This window comes from Contarinia nasturtii, unplaced genomic scaffold, assembly GCF_009176525.2.
Source record: "Contarinia nasturtii isolate CC-2019 unplaced genomic scaffold, AAFC_CNas_1.1 Cnas_scaffold_414, whole genome shotgun sequence".
Taxonomy (NCBI): domain Eukaryota; kingdom Metazoa; phylum Arthropoda; class Insecta; order Diptera; family Cecidomyiidae; genus Contarinia; species Contarinia nasturtii.
Window position 1 is genome coordinate 1,799,881 of NW_022197768.1, and position 27,435 is coordinate 1,827,315.

The 27,435-nt window shown below is 32.3% G+C and overlaps 4 protein-coding genes across 4 annotated transcripts; 1 reads left to right on the forward strand and 3 right to left on the reverse strand.

Moving 5' to 3' along the window:
- Positions 1 to 1,939: 1,939 nt before the first annotated feature.
- On the reverse strand, positions 1,940 to 13,931 carry LOC116338831 (paired box protein Pax-1). Its single transcript, XM_031764338.1, has 4 exons — positions 12,918 to 13,931; positions 7,621 to 7,925; positions 3,388 to 3,868; positions 1,940 to 3,318 (listed from the first exon to the last, which is right to left on the reverse strand). The coding sequence occupies exons 1-4, from the start codon at positions 12,925 to 12,927 to the stop codon at positions 3,275 to 3,277; spliced, it is 840 nt and encodes a 279-aa protein (XP_031620198.1). The 5' UTR covers positions 12,928 to 13,931; the 3' UTR covers positions 1,940 to 3,274.
- Positions 13,932 to 19,916: 5,985 nt separating this feature from the next.
- LOC116338680 (ADP-ribosylation factor-like protein 2) lies at positions 19,917 to 21,034 on the reverse strand. The gene is made up of 3 exons (XM_031764089.1): positions 20,863 to 21,034; positions 20,307 to 20,661; positions 19,917 to 20,232 (listed from the first exon to the last, which is right to left on the reverse strand). Exons 1-3 carry the CDS (start codon positions 20,925 to 20,927, stop codon positions 20,101 to 20,103), a joined length of 552 nt encoding a protein of 183 aa, XP_031619949.1. The 5' UTR covers positions 20,928 to 21,034; the 3' UTR covers positions 19,917 to 20,100.
- Positions 21,035 to 21,332: 298 nt separating this feature from the next.
- On the forward strand, positions 21,333 to 22,140 carry LOC116338703. Its single transcript, XM_031764119.1, has 3 exons — positions 21,333 to 21,454; positions 21,689 to 21,847; positions 21,925 to 22,140. Exons 1-3 carry the CDS (start codon positions 21,440 to 21,442, stop codon positions 22,048 to 22,050), a joined length of 300 nt encoding a protein of 99 aa, XP_031619979.1. The 5' UTR covers positions 21,333 to 21,439; the 3' UTR covers positions 22,051 to 22,140.
- Positions 22,141 to 22,589: 449 nt separating this feature from the next.
- LOC116338790 (probable Dol-P-Man:Man(7)GlcNAc(2)-PP-Dol alpha-1,6-mannosyltransferase) lies at positions 22,590 to 27,373 on the reverse strand. Its single transcript, XM_031764269.1, has 8 exons — positions 27,097 to 27,373; positions 26,701 to 26,993; positions 26,495 to 26,627; positions 26,209 to 26,382; positions 25,995 to 26,148; positions 23,830 to 24,342; positions 23,647 to 23,751; positions 22,590 to 23,565 (listed from the first exon to the last, which is right to left on the reverse strand). The coding sequence occupies exons 2-8, from the start codon at positions 26,824 to 26,826 to the stop codon at positions 22,806 to 22,808; spliced, it is 1,965 nt and encodes a 654-aa protein (XP_031620129.1). The 5' UTR covers positions 26,827 to 26,993; positions 27,097 to 27,373; the 3' UTR covers positions 22,590 to 22,805.
- Positions 27,374 to 27,435: the final 62 nt, after the last annotated feature.

The following is a 27,435-nucleotide window of genomic DNA, read 5'->3' on the forward strand; positions in this document are numbered from 1 at the left end:
GAAAATGTGTGTTGACAAAAAAAATAACAAAAATTTAATTTTCACCACACACAAAAAACAAAAAACAAACAATTTTATTCTTCTTCCATTTATTTGGTTCTTTTTTGTGATGTTCCGCCTTCTTTTTTCCACTTCGTTCGTTAAAAATATGAACATTAGCCGTCATGATTAATTTATATCATTTTTATGGCTTGCAATATAGAGGAGTGCAGCCAATTTGTAAACTAAATACGAATGCATACATAATGAACCAATGTCAGCATTGTGTAGATATGTGAAGAATATACTGTAAAATATGATAGCAATCTGTTTAATTCTTTATACATGATGAACAATTTTCAGTTGTGATGTGAATGAAAAATCAGAGCCTGAGGAGAAATAACAAACGCAACGCAAAATAATACACACAAACTATCAATTGGAACCTAGGGGAAAATCAATTCTAATTTATAACTGGAATTAATATAGATTCTTAACATATATGCAAATATTCATTGACATACCATTTATGCCTGTTAAACGGTCAAAATAAAATTTAACTGAAACAAAAAAAAAAAAATAAACAAAGAGAAGTTACGACTGTCCAGACTTGCATCGAATAGAAAAAAAGTCCCAAAAGTATTCGAAGAAATATTTACTCATTAATACGAAAATTATTTAAAATATCTCGCATTCCCATTTCCAAGTGAAAATTGTTAAATTTTGTTACTATGTGCAGTCGACTGTTATTTTTCGATTTTCCTCGCTGCTCTCCATCTCGAATGTTTCATGTATGATTCCGTAAAGACAAAAAGTCAACCAAAACAGCAATTTAATTTAACATGTATGCTGAATGTTCAGGAAAAATCCAGTGCTATATTTGAGGCGAGACGTTCTCTCGCCAGCGAAAAAATCATACACAAATCCGTTGAAAGAAGGATCTTTTGTGTGTAGACATATTTTGCAAAAACATACATATTACGGAACCACATCCAATAATAAATTCGTTTGTACATAGCTTCACAATTTTTATCACGCTCATTTTGTCTTTGTTTTCATGCGTGCTCTCGCGACTACGTTTTATTTGAGTGTGTTGCTTTTTTTATTGTGAGAGAACGAACGCACATTTTTTGGTCTAAAATTACGATGCAACAAGTTTTTTTTTTGCCTTCTCTCTCCATTTGATGTAGAGCTCCATGTCGGTAATAATAGTATTAATATGGTTGTTTCTGTTAACAGTTTATCACAGAGATTTTGTCAATCGACTGCTTTTATTTCGGTCGGCAAATGATAAAAGTAAATGACTCTACTCCGAGATGATACGAATAAATAAATTTCATAGTTTTTTTTCCAAGTGCTTATAATAATAATAACAAAAAACACTTTTTTCCGATTGTGTATCAAACAAGGAGTTTTTTATTGGTAATTTGTCTTAATATCTAAATAAATAGATTATCTTACAATTATGATTTATTTTCTGAGCAGTTTCATTGTGGTAAAAAAAAATTATTCAAACCATATTCATGAGCAAATACATCAGAATTACTGGGAGGTGGTTGGTTCATCAAAATCTATTACAACAAATTCTTTTCTTCCTAATTAAATATAAAAAAGACACTTAAACTTGAACTATCAAAATCATTCAGATTAATAATATTGTTGACATTTGTGCTCTTCAGAACACATTTTTTCGGCAATTTTGTGGTGCACACAGTGTGCGTTGCTTGCCATTTACAAAACAAGCTAATAATAATGGCTTGTTGTTGTTTTTTTTTCTTCTTCATTTTTATAATACTTTTTTCAAAAGTTAACTTAATAGAGATTCTAAACTGTATTCAGAAGTTCATTTAATTTTGCACCAAAGAGCATACACTATCACTTATATTAACGAATCCCATGTATGAGCAGTAAAGCTTTTATTTGTTTTTCCATCAATGAAGTTATTAGCGCTTAAATATGTTTTTTTTTTTTCTCATCAAATCCCTTCGAAATTCTCGAACACATTTTCTTGTTTGTTGTTTTATAATATCGTAATCGATTGACAAAGCATCATTCTTCGAATTATTAATACGACTAGTATGCACATGATTTAAATAAAAACATGGTGTACTATTTCACCTTTTTGAATAGAGTCGACATTAAAATTAAATCACGCACTAAGATATATTGATTGATCAATTCAAGAACGATGGTTAAAGTAAAACAACATTTTTTTTGTTGTGTTTGATTCATCTTTCTCATTACTGCATATTCATTTTTGCTCATTGTCAACTGTTGATTAAAATAGCAAAGATCATTCACTGGTATTTCCAACTAAGAATGCAGATTAGCAAGAATTTGTTCGTTGAAAACGCAATTTGAATGGATTTTTCATATTTGTCGCATAGCATTTTTCATTTTCACTCAAATCTGTTTTTAGTATCGTTTTGGATGGAATCAAACGATTGTCACATGTGCGTGACGATGTATTTCATTAGCAAGTCTTGATTTCTTGCTATATGACATGTGTGATGCGCAAAATGGCTCTTTGACCTGAAAAGTCAACCATTTTTAAATGCGATTCAATCGCTCACCTACGCTTCAATATGTAAATTTACAAAAAAAAAAAAAGAGAATGAAACTTTAAATTGGCATAGCATTGCAAAATAAATCATCTTAAATATACTCAGCGAAAAAGTGGATGTGTTTAATTTTTGTGTACTTTCGTAGGACCGTTTTTTTTCTTCTCATTTCTTTGTCGTCTTTTTTCAATTATAATGCTGTTCGCAGTTATAAAAATGTACACTTCATTTGATTTCTTTCAGGTAAATCGAACACATGATTTTTGCTCTAGTTTTTTATTAATGTTTCACGTTTTTTCGTTTGAGTATGTGTTAACTGTCTGACAATGAGTGACCATTCGCGTATACGACACTATATTCTCTGCAATTTTACATTTAGTTATACCAATTTATAATATAAAGCCTATTACACAATTCTAAAACGAAACTGGCCGGTATCTATGTACAATTTGGCTTAATAAAAACCTAGAACGATATATTTAAGATTTGTAGATGGCAAAATGAAAAAGGTAAATATTTTTTATATATATATTTTTTTTTTACTTGTCAAACTCAGTATATCTACTGATAATCGAGACAAACATTTTATAGATTCGTTTATACGGCATAAGAAATATTTTAAATCAGTGAGTTATAAATATAAAAAAGAAATGTTACATTTTCACTTTTTCATACCAAAAATATCGAATCATGATTTCAATGATATAGTTTGAGAGTTTTCTCCATTCATTCATCTATATTGGTTTGTTGACGGTCATTGATGGTGAAATGGAGTGAACTGAAGTAGATTTTATTTATTTAAGATGGATAAACTCTGTTTATATGTTACTAGGAGTTTTGAGATTACCATGTCCATGATGTAATGGTATGCCATTGTTTTGCATGTACATATGATGATACGTATTGTAGGATACTTGTTGTGTCGATTGAATTTGATCGTTGGCCACAACAGCCGACGGTATTTGATGTTGTGTTGTTGTTGGTACTGTTTGTAAAATGGTCGGACATGTGCCACATAGCAAAGCGGCTGGATGATGAACACTGGCTAAAATATCGTTGACCGAATGTGATGATGGCCAACAGTATGCATTTGGTACGGCTGATGATTGAGGCGGTGATGGGCTATTGCATGCGTTTGTTGTTGATTTTAACGATGTATACGGATACGATGAATAAATCGAACTATATAAATGTGAATGATGATTGGTTGCATGGCTTGAATGATTCACCGTTCCCAATTTATTGCGTAATATTCGTGATATCGAACTAACACTTGGCACATTATTTTTATCACAAACCCCTTCGGTAAGTAGGCGATCGCGTATCTCCTAAAAAAAATTATCAATAGAAATAAAAATAAATAAAGAAAGGAGATATTCATGCAATTTTTAGTTTCAAAAAAAAATTCTAGTTTTTATAGTGCGTGAAATTGGCCCTTCATATACAATGTGTATGCATTTTTTTTACTGAGAACCAACTTCACGCACTACTGTGCTAGTTGCTGCTAGTTTCACTAGTTTTTCTAGTATGAATATCCTCTTGGATAGTGGTGTCAACGAACGTTCGTTTTCGTTCGCGTTCGTCACGAAAACGAACGAACGAGAAACAAAATTTTCCTTTTGCGAATGAACACGCTCGTTCGTAGTGGCTATCCTTGCGAAGTGCGAACCAGACATTATATTGAGATTTTTTCAGCCAGATATCATCAGGCGCTGAAATTGAGTGAAAACAATAGAAGTGATGGTTATGATTACACTTTCGTTGCTACAATCACTTTTATTGTTTTAACTCCATTTCAGCTCCTGACGACATCTGGCTGAAAATATCTCAATATAATGTCTGTTACGAACACGTACAAATGCGAATAACAATTTCCACTCTACGAACAAACGTGTTCGTTCGTAGTGCGGGTCTTTACGAACGCAAGCGAACGCGAACCAAAAAAAAATATACGAACGAACATTTCTTTCTACGAACGCGTTCGTTGACATATCTCTATATCTCTATCAGTGATAGAACTGTCCTCAGTATAAAACTCAGATATTTAATACTTATACTAGTATGAATCTTTTGTTGCACTGACATTACATTTCTTCCCAAATTTTGTATGTTTGTTCAAGTTTGATGGCTAAGAAAATAGTTTTCTACAATTGGGAAATTCCGGTAGGATTTTCTTCAAATGTTTGTCAAAGAAATGACTTCTCAACAGAGCTGTGAAATATGTAATCTGCAATATATCTTTTAATTTTCCACTTGACCAATTCAATTTTTATTTGTCCTTCCATTTCCATTAAATGGCGCAATGTGAACAAGGGTTTACAAAATCTGACAAATTGAAGAAAAGAGAAGTTCATTTGGATCGAAAGGTACGAAAAAAAACTTATCGATTCGAAAGATAATTACATTAAGAACATCTTTGTGAGTCTTGATATCATTCTTTTTGCTAACGGTACAACAACTAGGCGGAAAGCAACATTTTCTATGAATATATTTTATTATATTAATAAAGAGGGCGAGTGTAAAGTGTTTCCCATATAACTCATTTGCGGAGCAATTTTGTTGATGGCGGGACTGTGCGGAGTTCGGCGGAGATAGCATGCAAATGCTGTGTGTACGAGTGCAACAGCATTCTTTGCTGTTCATAGATTTATTTTGTCCAAACGAACATCTTAGTAGTCGTACACACAGCTAAGTTACTAATCATCTGCTTAAGAATGATACACATACATAGAAGTGCTATTACCCTCGTACACACAGAGTTTGTATGTCATCTCCGCCAAACTCCGCACAGTCCCGCCATCGTCAAAATTACTCCGCAAATGAATTATATGGGTTGTGTATGAAACAAAAAAGCGTAATTCCGAAACGTGAACAAATAAAAATCGACGATGAAGCCGTTGAATGCAGACAATTTAAAAAGGCAAATGACAATCAAGGAATCATTGACGGGTTATAAACGGGTGAAATATGAGCAACATACAAGCACGCAACCGAACAGCGATACACCGGCCGATATACATTTTTATTCGACACCAAAATTGTTGAAATTTAAACTGAAGAAGGACAAAATCCTAAACCAAAGAGGTTTGAAACTCCACGAAAGGTTGAAAATAACATTTCGGGATCGATATACGTCAACACCGACTGCATCAATGGTTGAACGCGCGGACGGTAATTTTTCTAATTTTTTATTTATTTTAAAAAGAGTAATTAAATAAAATTCACAGAGAAAGATACAACAACAACAACAACAGCAACTACAGACAAAGATATTTATGGAAGAATGAAGTATACCGGCAGTAGCGACTGTCATACAAATGTGAAAAATGCGCGAACCGTTATACTACGAAACCAAGTTTGTATAACCACATCCGAACGGCCCACAACAACGCAAATACAAAAAATAGGTGCACCAAATGCGACAAAGACTGCACTACCAAAAAATTATTGAAGTGAGTTTAAAAAGTGAACTTAACCGAAAACAATATTTCACGAGACACATGGGTTCACACCACAGCAACACAGCATACAAATGTGATGTTTGTAACAAAGAATTCAAAATGCAAAGCAGCCTAACACTGCATAAGCTCAGCCACAAGGTTGAAAATCAAAAAGAGAAGAATTCGCACGATGATGATGACGATGTTTACGATCGTGATGACAATGATCGGCAATTGTTTTGTCCATTTGACATAAAACGACATGCGAAGTGATGCATCAATGGATGCTTTGGTATGGTGTTTTTGGTGTATTTTAATGACATAGGTTATTTGTGTTTGTTTTAAATTTACAGAGCGCACCAAGGGGCGAAGCAGTACTAGATTCAATTCTTTCAATTCCATTCAATTCCACTGAACTCTGTTCAATTCCAAATTAAATTCTAGTCCGTGTGTTTTAACTCATTTATTACTAAAATCGTAAAAAATGACAAAAAAAATAAATAATTTTTTTTTTAATTCTCAAATGCTGGTCAATTTTTTGTATCGACTGGTTCAATCAGAATCAAAAAATTCCCATTCTTTATCATCCAAATCACACATGGCGAATAATACACGCAAGTGTCATCAATCATATCTATTGAATATATCAAGAAGAGAGTATGTTATTCAGCGCTTATGGCTGAGTAATGTCTGAATTTAAACATACTCTCCTCTCGATATTTTGAATAGATATGAAACTCTCCTTTTAATACCTAAATTTTACCCCCCCTGTGATTTGGATGAGACAAATTTTTTCGTGAAAATTATTCGAATTTCGCGAAAAAAGTGAAGACCTTTTTTTTTTTAGCTCATCAATGTAGAAAATTGAGGAGAATTCTTTCAATTTGCTAGGGTTTTTGGTTCCGAGTGATTTCTTTCCGATTTGCTAGGGTTTTTCGCGGAGAAAATTCTTTCGATTTGCTAGGGATTTTCGCCTCAAAAAGTGACTTCCAAAAAAAAAAAAAAAAAAGAAAATTTGTCTGATTTGCTAGAGAATTTTTTGTTTTTGAAACTGTAAAATGTAGCTCGCACATAACTGATTTATATCTTTTTGTTTATATTTTGCTGAAAGTAAATCTTTTTTAAAATATTGAACTCATTCATATCATTCTCAATATGATAAAGACCAAAATAAGGTTAAGTTAAGTTCAAAAACGAGCAAAAAGTCTTAAATTTATAGAAAGTGATTCTATTTTATACTACTGGTTAACTATTTTATTATTTTAACTGATTAAAGATCGTTGAATTTTGAAGATCAAACGAACATTATTCTATAACCTGTTTTTCTTTTCTTAAAAACTCCCCACAGGTTAGATTTGTTAAAGGTCTGTACTATTTTCATTAACAATCAAACTAAACATACAAAATTCGATGAAGATTTTCCCATTTTCATGAATCATATTGGGAATATAGTGAATGGTTTACTCATTACAGGGTGCGTTAATTGAAGTGTTACATAAATATAATTCAATAATTTTTGAATTCGTAAACAGATTCTTTTGATCCAAAATACGAAACGTAGCTAAATGTTCCACCTTTATGAAACGCACCCTGTAGATAAAACATTACTGTAATAGAAATATACGTATAAAATTTTATACCCAAGCGAAGATCCCTTGGTCCTTTTGCTTCAATTCTCGTATGTAGCTAACGACTTTTGGTGTTGTGACTCGTGGCTTTGAACCGCCAATTGCACCTGGTAAAATCGAACCGGTTTCGTGATATCGGGCTAGTATTTTTGATACACAGCCATGACTGACACGTAACTGTCGTGATATATCACATGGACGAATTCCCAAACGAGCCAACTCGACAATGCGTAGCCGCGTTTGATTTGGCAGCGGTCGACCGTTCACAAACACACCACCCAATTGATTTACTTCACCATATTGCTGTGACTGGGATTCTGCGAGGAAAAAGAGAAAATTGAAGAGAAAAAAAAGAAAGAAAAGAACGCATATCGTGAAAACATAAAGAAAAGCGAATTAACGATTTAATGGCTGAAGTTCAACAAATAACAATTAATCAGCAAAATGTTACAGAACCAAACAAAAAAACCACAATTTTCTCGTGAATAAAGTTAGTAATAAAAACTATTAATTTTGAATTACAATGGACCGTTGACACCGAGAATTTTAAATATCATGCGAAATTGTTGTATATAGAAATGTGGCACTTCTGTTTGAAGTGGCTGTGATTTTTTTCATTTGTTTTCTCTTTTTACCATACAACAATGCGAAAATTGGCCGTTAATCTTTGTAGCATATAATAAATCACTGCGGCTCTTAACTTTATTGCAACTGGTGCAATGTGAAAATGTGGTCATCAAATGTAGTACATTTTGCATGGAAAATCAATCAAATCAATTACTTACTCTCGATTCAATTCCGTTGGAATCGATATTATTCAGACATTTATTTGTTGCCCGCCACTTGTAGCGTTTTGTAGCGTTTTCATCGTAAATACTCTCATTTCAGTTGGGTGAATATGATTTTCTTGGCTCAAATCAAAAACTAAGGCACACAGTCAAGTCGAGTTGAATATTCGTTCAAAAACGAAAGCGTACATTATCAAATGAGTAACATTTACTGTGAGAGGTTATTCAATGTGTCAGTTTAAAATTGATAAGAAATGTTCTTGGTTTCTACTCATATCGTTTCATTTTTTGTTTCTTGTCCGTTGTGAGCATCAGCGACTTTGACGTTAATGTGCTGTATTCGTTGTATACACGGATATTTTTGATCGATCGCGATCACTAATGCTAATTTGTACAACTGTAAACGTTTTCATTGACGACAATCATCATTTTTTTAATTCACACTCTGTATCGTATCAATTCGATTTAGAACCGTTTTTCTCTCATTTCATACGTCGATGGCAGACCTTACTTTTATACACATTGAACATTCCTGATAGAATATGACAAAACTATATGATGAATGGGGAGTTTTCGCTTCGCTCGTGCCGAATGTATTAACGAGTGTCAAGTGAAAAACGAACACATTTTAGTTCAAAGTTTAAGCTAATTAAATATGTAACGCAATAATCCATTAAAATATTTACTATTCAATAATAATTACAATGGAATTTCAATAAAAATATTTGACATGCACCATCGCAATGCTGATTAATAAAATCAAATATCATTTGACTACATAGTAATTTGCATTTTGGTTTCATTTCTCCCGAAATCCGTTGAATGGTGTGGGTTTTTTTTTTATTTCTACAAAAATATCATTATCTTTACGATTCATTCAGTTTAAATGCTGTTATACGTTGTATAATTTACATTTGCGAGATTTGCAATGAAATGTGCCGTCAATTTTAGCGGCACCATAAAAATGATGAAAGATGACAGTTTTGCCATTGGAAGAATGTTGCACCGAAAAATCATTTTTCTTTCTTCTTTTACTTTTCGTATTAGCTACTTTATGTGTTGATCGCACCGCAAGAGAGAGAGAGAGAGAGAGAAAAAAAATACCCGCACACACACTTACTTTGTCTGCGGTAGCATGTGAGCATATGAGCATCACTAATTTTTGTTGACATGTACACACTCGACCGGGAGCCGACTATATAATACTATTTGTTTTGTTTAATGAAAACGGAGAAAATCAAAGAATACACAAAAAAAAACGTCAAACAAGCGTCGAATGTTTGAATAGGAAATAACAACAAAATACACAATTGGGCTCCATTTGCCGAAGATTTGCTATAATAAACTATGAAAACATTTCATTTCCTTTCTCTTTACATTTTTTGTGTTCGTCTTGTTTTTGGGTCGCCGAAGTCAATAATCGACCGACACAACAGTGATAATCAAGTTAAAAATTAAACATATTAATTTTAATGATGTGTTTAAATAATTTTTTAATAAATTCTACGTTGTGATTTAAGCCTGACAGTTCTGAGTTCAAATGAAAAAGTGCGGTCAGATGTTTTTTTTTGTGTGGAAAAATGTCACTAAATAGCCATATGTGAAGCGAATTTAAGATTCATCAAAGCGTTGCTATATGGGGGGAATTTATTTGCAAATCGCGACCGTTTCCGGATATAATATTTGTATCCTTTGCCAGAAATTGTGTGGCATCAAAGATTGCCGTTAGTGCTTCACTTTTCTTGTAAAACCGTCTGGATATTTTCTCTCCTTCTGATGTGATTGCATTTCATTTCTCGAACAAAAAGAAGGAGTAAATGGAGAAATGTCTCCTTTATATGCTTTATTTGCAAAAGTCAACGCACAAATGAATGCCGAAAGAAAAGAAACGACAGAACACCAAAAAAAATACAGCCTAATGACAACAACCTTCCAGTCGAAGGGAAGTGGCCGCGACAAATAACTTATGTGCCGATTTGTCTTCATGCTTAAGCTGTGATGGTGATCAAACAAACCATTTCGATAGATATTTCAGGAGAGAGACACAGAGAATAAAAAAGAGTAAAAAGCGAATGCGCTCATATTGGCATGAATTAGTATGACAACGTGTTGAATATGATCGAATGTCTAGCTGCTGAATGTGTTTGGCCATTGATGCGTGGTGAGCCCAAATAAACATCTACCTTTTTTTTCTATCTATCTCTCTCTCTCTCTCTCAATCTGATGCTGCTATTCCTGATGCTTCGATCGCAACGTCTTTTAAAATGCTAACAAACTTTTAACAAACATAAATCGCTACCGCTTTTTAAAATCCCTTGATGAAAGATGCTTGATGTGCTTGCGCGCCTGACACACTACGGAATACCTGATTCATTTGTATGTTTATTTATTTGTTTTATAATAATAATCTTCAACACAATGACGGCATAACAAATACTCATTTCTGTACATATTGCCATTCACTTAAGGCTTGAACACAGAGTGAGCGAGTGAGGGAGAGAGAGAGAACAGGCGAGAAATCAATTCTTCGGTTGTTGTTCTTCTTTCTTTTTTTTTTGTTTTGTCTCTGTCGCTTTTTGTGTCTTTCGTTTGGCGACATAATGTGTAATGCATACACAACGTAAATGTGCGTTGTCTACATTGGCGATATCGATGAACACCGATTGAAATTGATGAAGAATTATCTGTGTCAATTTCAATAAGCCATATAGTATTGTTGATCAAGCAAAATACTGACGCCAGCCCACACGGGATAATGGAAAACAAATGCGCACTGGTTATTGTGTACACACACATCATGACCATGAGTGGCTGCACAACAACAAAAATTAACAATGAAATAAAAAAAAGAGAAGTAGAAGATGATGAAGAGTGAAAATACAGAGAAAGAGTCAAAAGAAAGGAAAATAAAGAAGAGGGATACATCTATATTTTGTGGCGGGTGTCGATTTATCGTATAAGCGATATTACGCGAACACTCCCAAATGTTGGTGTACATGTGTGTTTTCTTCTTTAAATGCATTTGAAGATATCATTTTGTAAACATTACCTTTATGATATTTACTGTGTTATTTACTCATTTAAAAGTTCAAATAGAGCTACTTATAACCTCAAGTCTAACTGTTCAAATGCCATTAAAAGGTAATGTAAATTAATAATTATTATGCTCATTATTTGCTTTCGAACACGGCTACCTTTCGATGGGGTTTCACTGTTTTTCGAAAATTAGTAAATTAACATGTAGTTTTTTTTTCTCTACTTCTCTTACTCCATTATTTTATCGCTCTTTCCCTATCTCTCTCTCAACTTTTTTTAACACATTCTATTCAAAGTACTTATGTAAATCTTCTAAAAATACAATGTACGTGCTTACCGCACGCAGACTGCCTACATCCTTGAGGTTTTATGGAGGAAAACTAGGAATGCTTCTCTTTTTTTGGTGTGGTTTCTTTCGGTGTCGCATCGATTGATCAATGTCAAGAAGTAGTTAACGTGATATTATCTCCATCCACTTGTTCTGTACAATCAAAGTAATTGCCATAACTGACACCTTTTAATGGGTTTTAAAGCCAATTTTCATTCGATTTTGTTCTGAAAATTTCTCTTATGTGTTAAAGATTAATCTTTGATTTAACTGATAGGTGATTAACTTTCAAATTAAACACTGTTTACTAATAAATATGCTCGAATACGCCGTACATTTAGACTCTCATATAACACCTATATTCGTCCATATTATGCATTACAGTTGTGTGTTTGAAACAATTCAATTTAATATCGAATGAAGAATTTAAAAAAAAATGTTTGAAAACGAAACCAAAAATAGCGGTTTGTACATGTTTTATTTAATGTACTAATTTGATTACAAATCAGTTCAGATCGACACGACAAATTCGTGCTCTTCATTGAATGGATCGTTTACAATACGGAACATCTAATCGCCACTCAACGAAACCGTGTTTTAGTAATTTTCAGTTGATATTGGTAAAAATTTTCGTCATTTTGACCAATTATCAAGAGCGAAAAAATGACACATGTTCGACATGATTTTTCATATCTTTTCTTATTATTCTCTTCGTTTTTTAAGATATGATTTTATTTCATAAGATATCGAAAGCCAATCAACGTTATGAAAAAATCTAAATTAATCCAAAACCATAGATATTCGATATGATTTGTTTCAAAAAATTTTGTTGAATTGGCTCACAAAGTCTTAAAGTCTACATTTCAGATGATAACACAATTCTGCTTAACCATTTTTCACATTGTTTATATGTTGATTTTAAATGTGACCACAAATGAGAAAACGTGAAAACTTTGCGACGCAAATTAATCACATTTACTGAATGAGACTTTACTTAATCAAATCGCATTCGATTGCTCCTTACATTTTCTCATCATGTAATACAAAAAAAAATGAAAATCTCTTGCTGTGTTTTACACGCATGTAATTCACAATTAATTATTCTTTTATTTTTATCTTATATTTTCATAACAAAACAATGGAAAGAAAATACAAACCCAAATCCATTTTGATTTTTCTATCAATTTCGTTCGGCTTTTCAACACTTGAAAAATTTCTTCTCGACCAATTGTTCGGCGACCGTATCGTTTTCGGAATATTAAAAAAAAAATCCGGCAAACACTTATTCCATTCGATCAAGGCGACGATATGTCATTTATTTTCGAGTCTTTTTTCCCTTTTTTTTCTCGTCCAAACAATGTCTATGCAAATTGTTTATGTCACATCAATTATGAATTCACTGGTTTTCTCAAATTTAACTAATATTCAATTCTCAATGAATCATTTAAAATTATTTACTACGAACGTTTTTGTTCACATAAAAAACCGTATCGAGACTCGAGAGAGACAGAGAGAGAGAGAGAATGAAAAATGTAATCAAAATAAAACAAATCACAAAAATTAATTGTTATTTTAATTAAAATTGATAAAAAAATATTTAGTTGATGCTTGATGCTGTGTTGTTGTATGAGTGTGTATTTAATTGTTGGTTTTCGTTGCTTTCGTTTTGTTATCATTTGTAATTAATCGCTGGTGAACCAAAAAATTGTGCGTTCCATTTGATTGAATAATAACATGTATCTGGTTGAAACATAAGGACACAACAATTGATAAACCGATTATTTCTTGTCACTATAGGTCATCGTTAAAATGTTACTTTTGATGTTCACAATCACTCGTTTGCTCTCGTTCTTCTTTTTTTTTCTTCTCTTTTCTTCGCTTTCACTTCGACCGATCAATCCGATTTATTGGCGATTCGTCAAATAAATTCGCTGCCGATAATTTTGTTGCGTATGATCAAACTGTATCTGTTGTTTTCTCTTGTTTCTATCATTTAACTGTGTGTCTACGGTAAATTGAATTGCTTTTTCTCTTGTTGTGCACGACCGTCGATTTTGAATTTCTCATACGTTTCTCTTCATCCAATATTGAAATTAGAAAAATCTCAACAAACACACAACGTATCTCATATGAATGCTGACGCATTTGAACTTCATTCAATACTAAACTGCTCATGGGTCATCTGTATACTATTTTCACTTATCCGAATCTCATTCAAAAGTTCAAAGAGGAACTAGAACCATGCCGCATTAGTTGGTTGGCTGCAATTACATATACACACATTCAAAACATGAACACCAATATTCATAGCAAACGACAAACAGAGACAGATAGAAAACGATGATGAATGAATGAATGAAATAAACATAGGCGTACAATACATGCACGCATACACAATGATGCGCCTTCTTGCGCATTCGAATGAAATTCGTTCTTGCCCACAATGTGTGTTGGTGTTTTCGATCGTTGGCTTGGTTCGGATCGCCTCGCCTCGCCTCGGCTCGTTCGGTTTGTTTCGAACAACCGATTCAATCCGCAACAAATCTTCAGATTCTTCGTTTTTTTTTTCTTCTTCTTCTCATTTCAATATACAACATATTCATTCACTCATATTCGAATTAGTAGTCTTAATGTGATGTGCATGGGTGATCTTATCTTATGTGAAACAAGCATGTGTCGGAAAGGAACTCACACAATGCTTTAGTAAGTTCGATCGATTCGTTCCTTTGCATCATTTAAGTGACACTTTATGAGCACAGGCTTCATCTTTCAATGAATACGACGGCAAATTGATCAATAACCAATGACCCATCAACGATCTCGCATCACTAGATGTATTAAATAGTTTCTACTCATTTTTCTCTGTGTGAAATAAATATGAATATACTATTTCCTGAGTTTTTGATCCGGTTTCATTCCAAATTTCTTGAAAATGATCCGCTAAAAATATTTCGTCCCGCTGAAATTGTTTGTAAATTAGAAAAAAAACTCTTTTGTTGTACCCTTTATTTGTATTGAAGTAAATGATACTTTTGTGCACGAGACCAACGTCATGATCAGCATTACTGTAACAGTTGTCGAATTAATTTTTTTGTACGTTGAAATTGTGAATATTGTCCCAAAATGAAAAAAAAAGTAATTGAATAAAATCGTCATGATCGTATCATCACATATCATAAGATGTGCCTCTGCCTTTTACGTACGTACACCATCGTCGATCGTGTTGAGCGTACAGTGGGCGGAGCCAAACACAAATTATTTGTATGCATATGTGCACGATTGAATGTTAGGCATTTGAACATTTCTTTTTTTTCGACATTCTCTCTTGCTCTCTTTCATCCACCAATTCGATTCGGTAACCAATCTCATTGCAGGCTTCATTTGGTTTGTTACTTGTTTTAAAGTAAAAAAAAGAAGAAGATATATACTTAAATAAAATAAGACAAATCAGCGCGATGATGTGCTACCTCATGCCTCGCCCTCAAGGTAATTTTACGTAGAGAGGAGAAAAAAAACGTGAACTGATCGCTGAATAAAAAGCAGCAAGTAAATGAAACTGTATGATATGAGGATACGGGACGAAATAAACAAGAAGAGGACACCCAATCATATGCCATCCGCGTCAGCGTCAATCAAAAATGCGATTTGGCGACTAGACACTATATTCAATGGCAAAAACTGCAAAGAAACAAACAAAAAGGCCCCAAAATGAAAATGCATCTCCATACTATGGTTTGGCTGCTGCACATGCATTTGTATATATTAAATACAAATTGTAGTAATTAAATGCCCGACGAAAATCGCAATGCGCACAGCATACAAACTATTACGCTCGATTACATAGACCGAGAGAACTCGAAACTTTGTTTAATTACGAACGAATTTAATTCATTTCATTTATTTATTGACACTTAATCACCTTAAACAAAAATACCAATGGATATTGACCAAGTGTGTCAGACATAAATGATGCAAATACCTCAGAATACGAGCTTGCGTCATAAATTGTTAAATTCTTACGAATGATGGTCAATTCTTCTGATTCGAATGATTTTTTTTTTAAATCAAAATGCAAGAAAATATGTTTATCAAAACAAGTATTGATTTCATCAGTATTACACACATTAGCTTTCTATTGGATATAATTCACACTGAATTCACTCTCCGCATCCAAGAACATTTATTTTACAAAGTATGTGCGATTCACAGTTAATTTAGTAAATCTTTTGCCGGCGCTCTGTAGAAAATTGTCTACGAACACAACACATTAGACAGATCTAAATGCATTTTAATTTTCATTCTGGTGAGTTTGCTTGCTTGCTTGCGCTTTTAGTCTCGTGAATTTGATGTTCAACTTGGATTTTATTCCTCTACAAATAAAACGGTTTATACAAAGTGATACGAAAATGGAAGTCTTTTTATTTTCAATGAACAAATAAAATGACTAATTTGGTACCTAATCGAGTGACTATGGTCGGATATTTTTCATGTAAAAAAGTCTGTTAAATCAACAGGATGACATGACAAAAAAAAATTTCTTGTAGTTGTAGATTATCACACAAAAATATATGAATTATGAGATGTATATATAAAATTTGAAATAAATGATTCACCTCAATTCTGTCACTATATGCTTAAATAAGTAAAAAAAAGGTACAGTTGGACTCTGTTAATTCAAACATTTGAATCTCATGATATTCTTTGGAATTATTCGAGTCCCACATAAATATAATTCGAATTTTAGATTTTATTTGGCATTCGCAATTCGACTGTTTCTCCGAGCAATATTTGTGAAGAGAAGCATTCTAAGTAGCCGTAAGAGGATCAGAGCTCCATCTCAATGAGAAACAAAATAATAAAAGTAAATAAAATGAATATAATTATTTTTGATATATTTTTATTTTTAATATTTTGCTCCTCCTGACAAACAGTCTCTGAATAATATTGGACTTTGATGGACCGTATATAGTCAGTTTGATAAAATCTATCTTTCGTATTTGGCCGATTTGAACTTATTCAAATCTCGCTAGTGAATACTAGAAAAACTAGTAAATCTAGTGCGAAGAATGACATCACAAACGAAGCCAATTTCACACCAAAGGCCATATAACATATAACTTATATGAAAAACTTCTTAGAGCCAACTTCACGCACTTGAATTTTCTAGTTTTCTAGTTGAAATCTTATCAAAAACTAGATGCACTAGAATTTCGTGATTGACCCCACGAAGATTCACAAAAGAAACACAATTTAGTTTGTGAAATAAATTGACACATTTAAATGAGACATAAATCAAAAGCGAACACTTTTATAAAACACCTAATTGGCAGGTATTGACGCAGATTTTATCGCAAGATTTTATTTTATATTCTGTAGTTGCTATTGATGTTATTTAAAAAAAAAGACATGCAATTGGTTAATGCTAAATGTAAAGTCGTTCGGTTGAGGATTAATTGCCGAAAGCCAAAATCGAATTGAAACGGGACAAAAATTGGCAAAATCACTTTCATATCGGTCGCATACATGTTTGTGTAGAAAATAAAACAGATTTTGGCCGTTACATCAAATCCATCGTCAGCCAAAACGATACGTCAACAATGTTCACTAGTACAAATGGAACGTGAACAAAATAAGTACATCAACATCAACGCAACGTATGGAATAAATTTGGTCACAAGAAATATCTTTTCCGCGACCATTGCATTCGTATTCAATTTTACGGTTTGATTCGTTATTTCATCTTCACGTCGCTTCGTCGTTGCACTTCATTTTACAATTGCAATGTTTTCTTCTGATGAAATTACGAATCGTAGCCAAAATATTAAATGCATCCATTAATTTAATATGATGGCTAAACCAAACCCAAATAATAAACAGAATACATAATTATGATGAGGGAAAAAATTACCTATTTTCCGCGAGGTTAGATTCTACAAACTTATCGAAAGAGAAATAAAAGAGACAACAACAACAAAACGTCTCATTAGTTCAATTTACGGATAATCCGCAAACCTGAAAATCATACTATATTGATTTCGTGGCTAAATAAACTGAATACTTTGCTTCGGCTTGAGCTCACATATTGGGTACTGTTTTAGAATTGAATGCATTTATTTATTCAAATAATTAAAATCTCACATTCATACTGATGTCATTTCAATTTTGAAATCCATCATCGTTTTTGATTACTCATTTTATAGTTTAGTTTGAATCAAATAAAACAAATCGCTCTGTTTGACTGCATATGCATATTTTTTTTAAATGAACGTTTGCAATATCTCTCGAAAATAATGTAAGAGACAACTCATTTAAATTTGATATTATCTTACAGTTGATAAGAGTGGCGCTCAAAAATATTGCATTTAATCAGTCTAAACACGTGATATGTGTGTTCCGTATCGTGTGAGGCAAAAAGAAGATGATCTTTTAATAAGTAATTAGAAAAATGCACTCATGTGTATTTGTGACAGCTAAAATTGAAGAATAGGCATTTATTTATTTATTTTGTAAGAGTTGCAAAGGAATTGGCCATGATGTAAGTTATCAATTCAAATATGTTGACATAAGCATTAACTAAGAAAAAAACTTCAATGTGCATATTCCATATTTAAAATTGTGTAATTGTTTGGCTTTTGCACCTGTTTTTCGAGCTTATTTTGTTTTAGTTTATTTTTCTTAGAGGACGGTCAACCAAAATCATACACATGCAGATCCATGCAATATGGAACATTTATTTGTTTCTTAAATGTTAAAACAAATATGATTTATTTGAATTATGAATAAATCTTCTCTAAACCGTGCAATTTTAAGTTGTCACGTTTATTCTTTACATATTCCGTTCCAACTGTATACATACAGATCGAACATTCGGGCCACAATTTTAAGTAATACGTTACATATCTATTGAATATATCGAAAAGAGAGTATGTTATTCAGCGCTTATGGCTGAGTAATGTCTGAATAAAAACATACTCTCCTCTCGATATTTTCAATAGATATAGTGTAAGTCATTTGCTTTTTGAATAGGATTTTTTCTATAGCATCATGAAGATTAGAATGTAAATATACAAAAAGTAAACTAATTTAAAACATCGAACACACAATTGTTTAAGAAATCAACTTTTTCAATTTTTTTCAGATTTGAATTGAATTATGCAGTATAGTTGTATAGACGAAATGCAGCATTTTTTCTCATAAAAAAATTAAAATTATAAAATAAAGTAAAAAATGTCATATCCGAATTATGAAAATAAATATTACGGTAAAATGCTGTTGAAATGGAAATCTCTAAATAATAATATCTTGTTATTGGTATTATATTAAAAATATGGAAAGAAATAAATTTACTCTTTTAATTTTTTTTATTACGTTAAGAATATTGTCGTTTTTTCAGATTTCCCTTCATTGGAGAAATGATCGTTTATTCCATGTTCAACACATAAATAAAAAAAAAATTGATAAAAATTGGAAGAGAAATAAAAACGTTTTAAGATTTAAGAGCGTAACGTCGATGATGATTAAAATGGAACGCGTTTTCCCAATTCGAATATTCTGTCCCACTACTACCTCATATGTGCGGTGATTTTATTCCGAGATTTTGTGGTTACTGTATTCCTATGTGTATCGTGTTTGTTTGGGTCGGTGTGTGTATGTATTTTCTGTGGTCTATTTTCAACCATTCTTTTGGTTTTTGCGTTAAATTGATAAATACATTTTTATAGGCATATAAATAAACGGGCCTCTTTTATTCATTTTTTGTGTATTGAGCGTAAAATTAAATTCGAAAATTCGCTTGCAATGGACGGAACATTTGGCATGAAACGTGTGCACCGCACTCTCAATTGCACACTCGAAATAAGTGCAAAGCATGGTGCATGCACTTACACGTGTAATTATAAAAATATATCGTTGCTTTATATGATAAATGCTTTTAAGCATACAGCTATGCCGTAAATAAAACTTGGATAGATTTTGAATGCATATCCTATCCCCGTTCTCTTCTCTTCACATCATCGTTTTTTCTCAGCATCGCAATTCCTTATGTTCATTTAATCCAGTAGATTTTTTCATAATCCATGACATATAAAAAAATTTTCATACGAACATCATTTGTCATTCGAATTTGTTTGTGAGATAGTAACACATGACAAATTATATTAATTTATACAATTTATTAAATGTTTTATTATCATAAAATACGATGTAATGGTTAATAGTTTTTTTTTCTACAAAGATGTGCGAATGGTGTTTTATTTTTTAAATTGTTAACACAGTTCGGAATTAATCGAATTAATTGTGATTAAGAACAAAAACGCAAACTTATACTTATTGATTAGAAAATTAATCTATGAATATTCGTTTTGCTATATCATCAATCAACCAGTCAATTGATGCTAAGAGCTTCTCGCCAGTTACTGCGCTTACTCCCACCACACTCCAATGATGCGTTTCAATCTTATCTAATTCCAAAATCTGAATGAAAGAGAAGTAATGACATGAAATTAAGTTAAAATTCAGTCGATGCGAAAAATGTAAATAAAACTTACATCTTTAATATCCTTCGATGATAAAGCACCAGGCACGTCTTGTTTGTTTGCTAAAACTAAAAGTGTGGCACCGGCCAAACGCTCTTCTTGCAGCAAATTATTTAATTCATCTTTGCAATTTGTTAATCTCATCTTGTCGGCACTGTCTACCACCCACACCAAACCATCGGTACTCTCGAAATAATTACGCCAGTATGATCGCAACGACTTCTGACCACCGACATCCCAAAAATTGAGCGTGTAACCGCGATGCTCCAGTGTATTGATATTGAAACCCAGTGTTGGTTCAATTGCGTCAATGTCTTCGCCATTCAAGCGCTTTAAAATTGTTGTTTTTCCAGCATTATCCAAACCACTGAAATTCAATAAAATATTCAATGAACTATTATTACAATTTTCTCTATCGTTTTCATGCGAACAAATTCGAACATTGCCATTTTTCAGCCGCAAATATGAAGCCAATTTTAACAGATGGTCAAAGAGAATCTATTGCGACGGCAAATCGGATAAACAATTTTTTCTTAAATATTCAAGTTTGATTTGAAATTTGACTTACAGCAAAAGAACCCTCATTTCTTTCTCTTTTTGTCTCATTTTCTTAAGAACTGTTAGAAATCCCATTGTTAAATGTAAATAGTTTTGAGTTTGTTTTGCTTGAAATCGATGTTTTATTTACTCAGTTATTCATCAATCACCTCTATGACACAGCTACCAACAAACGAATAATTGTCAGATGATTCAGTTCCATTGGGCTAGTTTAATGCAGTTTTAGAAAACGTTCGTTTGAAATATGTTTCTTTGTACATTTTCAAATAAGAAGAATTATTGACATTTTGAGTAAAAATTAAAAAAATATATATATATATATTTTTCGCTCGTTTTGACAAAGGAAAATACAAATTAAAAAATATATATATATATATATATTTTAAATCATTTTCAAAGCTCTTAAACGCTCATGTACTAAAAAAATCCATTTGATTACTAAACCGATGTCATTGGACGCACTCAGTGAAACGATTTCAATGACATCTTTTCAACTGACATTTGTATCGTAGAAGAAAAATCTGGTGTGTAGTCTTCACGCGAAAAAGAAAATTCTGGCATATAGTTTCGATAATTTCGCAGTCAAAATGAATTCAGTCAAGGTAATAAATATATTTTTGAATGAAATCCGATTTAAATGTTAAAAGTGTTATTTTGTTTCAATCGCAAATGAAAGAATTTTCATAAGATTTGGAAATAAAGTTTGACATTCCATAAAAATATTTACGTTTTATCTTACGTAATATGCGTAATATTGAAAATGTGAAACTATAATTGTATATTTTTTTATTGTTCGTTGTTCATTTAATTGATTTTAATTTCTAATCAATTTCAAGAATGTATGCCGTGTCGGCCAGATGTCGATCCGTAATTTACGCCAAATGTCGACCGGTAAAAAAACCATTGTCGAAATTGAACAAGAACGAGAAAAGGATCTCCCAAAAGATCTTCATCCAATGTTCTACAAACTTAAAGCCGACCAAAAATTGTATCAAGTATGTACACATTTATCTAACTTTAAGTCAATGACAGCGATTTTAAAAAATATAACTTTTTTTCACTCATTTTACAGAAACCAGACGGTATTCCAATCCATTTCAAACGGGGGGCTCGCGACAAAATCTTATATTACATTACCTTGTCGTTGGTTGGCGTTGGCTTGGTTGGGTGTGCAGAATTCGTCTACAGCTTACCATAGATTTCCTTATAGAAACAACATTGAAGTAGTCAGTTTGTTAAAATCATAATTCCTTCAGTGAAAATAAAGAATTACAAAAAAAAACTACACAGATTGCTTATTTTCGTGCAAAAATCCATATTCATAAGGAAATTATCTTTGATCGTTTCATTAATTCCATTACTTGGTTAAAAAAAAACTCAAACAACTTTGATCAATACAAAAAAAAATGATTTTGTAACAGAGTTCTTATGGATTTACAACTTTCTGTCATTTTTAGTCTTTTTTGTTTTATTATAATCAAGACGTGTATACCGTTCAAAATGAAATAAAACAACACAAATACCAGCGTTCGCAACTCCGACCGAGCTCCGACGCCGACCGACCGCCGACTCTGCGGACGGTCGGTATCGGATTTAATAATCTCAGCGTCGGTCGGCGTCGGATTTAATAGTCTCGGCTTCAGTCGGCTTCGGAGTTGAAAAGTCGCCTCCGTTGCGAACTCTGACAAATATATTGAAAAAATCTATGAGAAAATAGTCCCGTTTATAAACACGATGTTATTTTATAAATATTTATTTTTTTGACAAAATGTATTCCATGTTCAGAATTATGGGAACAATTTTTTGTTTCGTTAAACTTTTTTTTCTTTTCAACTAGATACACTGAAAAAATGTACCATCTTTTTTTAAACAATTAGTAACTATGAAAAAGCAGACTTTTGTATTGAAATGATCATAAAAAAATTGCAACAATTCCGTATTTTGTGAGTGTGATTATTCGATATAAGAGTCGATGATTTTCAGTAAGCATTGTTTGGTTGACTCTTTTTCCAAATTACACACTGTTCGCAGATCAATTTGTGAGATTTTTTCGATGAGCTCCTTAATTTTCTCTTTTTTTATGATATGTTTGATGTTTGATTTAATGCTCTGTTTATTTGCGGCAATAATGTCCGTTCGATCATTCGCCAGCACTTTGGTTGTCTTAAAATGATAATGCCTTTCAATAAGCCGTCTCAGTTTATGTTTGGTTTCTGTCGTTGGTCTCTTTAAATCAGTTTCGATGATATTATTTTGCTCATCATCGTCGTTCATTGCGTTTGTATCATCTATGGTGTCATCAAATTCGGATACATTTTCGTCATCATAATCATTTGCTTCCATGCTATTCAGCAATGTATCTTTCTTCGTTTCGATTGTGTCCAATTCATTTTGATATTCAGTGCGGGTTTTTTTATTTTCAACATGTTCTCTATCAATATTTTGATTATTGTCATTTGTTTCGATTTGCGGTGGAATTATGCCATGTTTTCGACGTAAAATGATAATACATGGACGTGTTTTAATTTTAATTGGAAACACTGATCGATATTCAACGCCAATATTACTAAAGCAATTGACTGTATCGATAACATCGTATGTATGTCGAATATCCTCATTTTCATAATAATATTTTCCTTTTTGTTCGATCAATAAATGTGTAAATTGTTGCAATTTCGGATCGTCGATTTTCAAATTTTCCTCTTTGTTGTAGCTGAAATACACACAACAACAACAAAAAAAAATTGAATAAACAAAAATCGAATTAAAAATGTGCCTGTAAAAATAAACTCACGTCCAAGATTTGTTAAGCTCTGTGAAACGTGTGACGCCACTTTGTGCTGCCAAATTGCAAATATGTACGGAAACATTTTCGGTATTGGATGCGTATCGATGTAACCTATGTGAATAATTATGAATTTCATTGAAAAGTCCATTATCGAAATGAATTTTATGAATTATTATTAATGGAACAAACCTCATCATGGCCATGCCACCTGGATAATTGGTACCCGAAATGAGCAGTAAAAATAGTGTCAATAAAATGTTTATACAAATGTGTCCGGCCGCACCAAATGCAAGTAATTTTTGAAAAAGCGATTTGAAACGATTGTTCCAAAATCGTTGGCATGCACAAGCGGCCGCAATATTCAATAATGGAAATACATAAATGATAAATCGAAGCTCTTTGTGTGGTAAAATCGAATAAATAAAAACAAAAACAATCGATGGTATCACAATTTGTCGAATGCGTCTCTCATAATATAGTCCAAATGGCACGAAGAATAGTGATGCGCCCATTGATCGCGGCAATGCCGAATAAAAATACCAGAAAAATGGTGAAACACCATAATCAGCACTTTTATTCAGTATTGTATTAAACCATAATACTTCACCCTCCGGCCAAAGTAAACGCTGCCAAAATATTGAATCCACAACAATGGTTGACGCTAGACTAATTACTCCAGCTGGTACTGCATATTTAATTAATCTGAAAATAATTGAACGAAATTATATTAATCGATTTGATGTGAACCATAATAAAAATTCAAACAACTCAATTGGATGTTATTATTTAGTCGAAATAAAATTAACACGAATAATAACGTTCAAACAGAATGAAGCGCAAACAAATTTTTCTACAAATTTTAAAATTATTTTATTGGTTTTGTAAGGTGTTCGGTTTGTGTCCATTTTATTATGATTCTCGAAAAAATTCATTCAATTGGACAAAATGGAATATTCTCTATTCGATATTGATTTGGGCAATTTTTTCATATTTTTATCCAACAAGTGGTTTGAGTGTTGTCGCACATTTGAGTCCATTGGTTGTGATTGCATTCTTTTATTTGGCAATGACCACCATAACCATTGTATTTACGATGCAATGTTGGCATGTCAAACAATTAACCATTCTTATGAATGACACAAAGTATTTGTTTGATCAATTGTTACCATTTTATGGTTCGATTTCAACTGGACAAACAATACGATATGGCATTTTGTTTGTCGGTAAAATTTTCATTACAAGTGGCATTGCACAGATGGCAACAATCAATTGTTGTTCAATTTTATGCAAAACAATGATGGGTCGAGTGGATTATTTTGTCATTTTTATTGTATCGGTGGCATATTTTCTTCAAACGCTCGTTCCAAATATGTTTTATATATTTATTTTGGGCATTTCAATGCAATACCATCAATTGAACGGTGAAATTCAAAAAATTACCAATCAAAATAATTTTCTCATGAAAAATAATTGTGCAAATGATCTGTTCGATAAATTGAGTAAACGATTGAATTATATCACTTCATTGCATGGCAAATTGACCGAACACTCGATAAAGGTGAATAAAATATTTTCATGGCAATTACTTGTGATGGTCACCAATTTTGTTGCCATTCTACTGATTGAAGTGAGTTTGATTGACATTATTTATAAATTTCATCAATTTATAAATTATTTAATCGATTTTTCTCTCTCTCTCTCTCTCTCTCAACACATAAGTTATTCCTTACTTATTTATTCCTTGCCGAATCCTATCAAACCAATTCACCATTGAATTCAGCTTTGATGATAAACATTCTTGCATATTGTGGAGCTGTTTTTATTGAATTACATCTGTTGAATACAGTTTGTTTCAATGCAATGCAAAAGGTAATTTTTTATTCCTCTCAAAAGTAAATCCTGCTTAAAAATGTATTTATTTATTTTTTCAGTTCAACCGTGGTGCAAATATATTGTACGAAACTTTACCTTTTGCATTACATACGGAATACAAACGAATTGTAAATTGTGTATACTAGATATTTGAAATGTAAAAAAAATTGAAAAAAATTCTATTTTTAGGTAGATATGTTTTCACTTCAAATAAGAGGTTATCCGTTGGTTATCACAGCTCATGGATTTTTTCCATTGGACAAAACATTGACTTATTCTGTATGAATATTTAAAATTGTTATCACCAAATTGAATTGATAACAACAGTGCATTTTTAGGCGTTGACAACTCTAACTGGTTACTTATTAATTTTGATTCAATTTCAATTGGCGAAAACACGGGCTCTCTTCCAAGATGATGATAATAATAGTAATATATTAAAATCCGTTTGAGTTGATAAAAAACAAAATGTCCAAACTCACTCAGGTATTGAAATGCGTTGAAATGAAATGTCGTACAATAGAAAAAGTCCCAACAGTATCGATAGTTCGGCTCGGAAAATGAGTATGGCTGCCGCTGACATATAAATAAATAATGCCTTTTTTCGCTCCAACCAAAATGCAATTGCAAGCAACACTGTAGAAGAAATAATTTTAAAATTTCAATTTCCGTTTGTTTGTAGAATCACATCCATACCTAACGGAAGTGCAAATACGTTGGGTAGCGTTCGGCTCATATAAAACATGAAATGAAATTGGGTAATTGTGATCAATGTAAACCAAACCGAAAATAATGAGCCAACCATTCGTTGAACAACTCGTTGTAATTTACACCATGATAATACAACGCACGTGGCCAATGTCAATCGAACTGGAACACAATTAAAATAATAATTATTATTTACACTCTCGTCTCTCGCTACCTCTTTCTCTCCTCTGTATGTGTATTTTATGGAATAAATAAATGTTGATCAAAAATTTACCGATATATTGTGCCCAGAATTTATTCCCTTCAAAAATATGTAGAAAGAAAACTAATGGACTAGCCAATGTCGACACAAGCAATGGACCAAGAAATGTTCGCGGCACAACACCAGGAAATTCATGATGATCATACTGAAATTTGAAATCAATGTTGTTGTTGTGTTTTTTTTTTATGTAAGAATTTTGTTTGTTTGTTTATTATTACCTGAGATATATTCGTTCTATGGTATAAGATGTCGTGTATCGCTTGAACATTAAAACTTTCTTCAACTTTTGTGAATGGCGTGTACAATAGATGAACAATCGCAATAAAAAAGACTAAAACACCCATATGGCTGGCTTATAATAAAATCTAATCTGGCTGCGTATGTCAGGAATTTCGGATTCACTATTCGCTATCTCATTAGATTCAGGGGATGACAGCTCAAATATTTTAGCCATATAGAAATAGATGTCTTGCTCAATTAATCCATTTGATGTGTGCGTTTCAACACTCGACTACATCGACGAGATCATAAATAGAAAAAAATAATTAAAAATTTCTGCAGTTCGATTTCGTTTTGCGTCAAACCAATTTATTGACAAATTCAAATTTGCTTACGTTTATTGTTCAGATGATGATGATAAAAATTACAAATTTAATACAAAATAAAGCCGGCAATAGATATATTCATATTCGCAATAGCAGCAGTAATAGGCGAGAACAAAAAAAACTGCTCTCAATTTATGTGTAGTTTGACCAACTAGAATCGGTTTTTGTAATATTAGCTGGTTAAATTTAGAATGGCATACAGTCAAACGAACGTATCGACTATAACCGAAGAAGAATGCATGCAAAATCTATACAAACAGCTGATTTTAATTTGACAGACTGTATTTACATGCCAATCGAAATCGACGTGAAGTGAGCAACAATCCACGTGGTAACATGTATGAATAT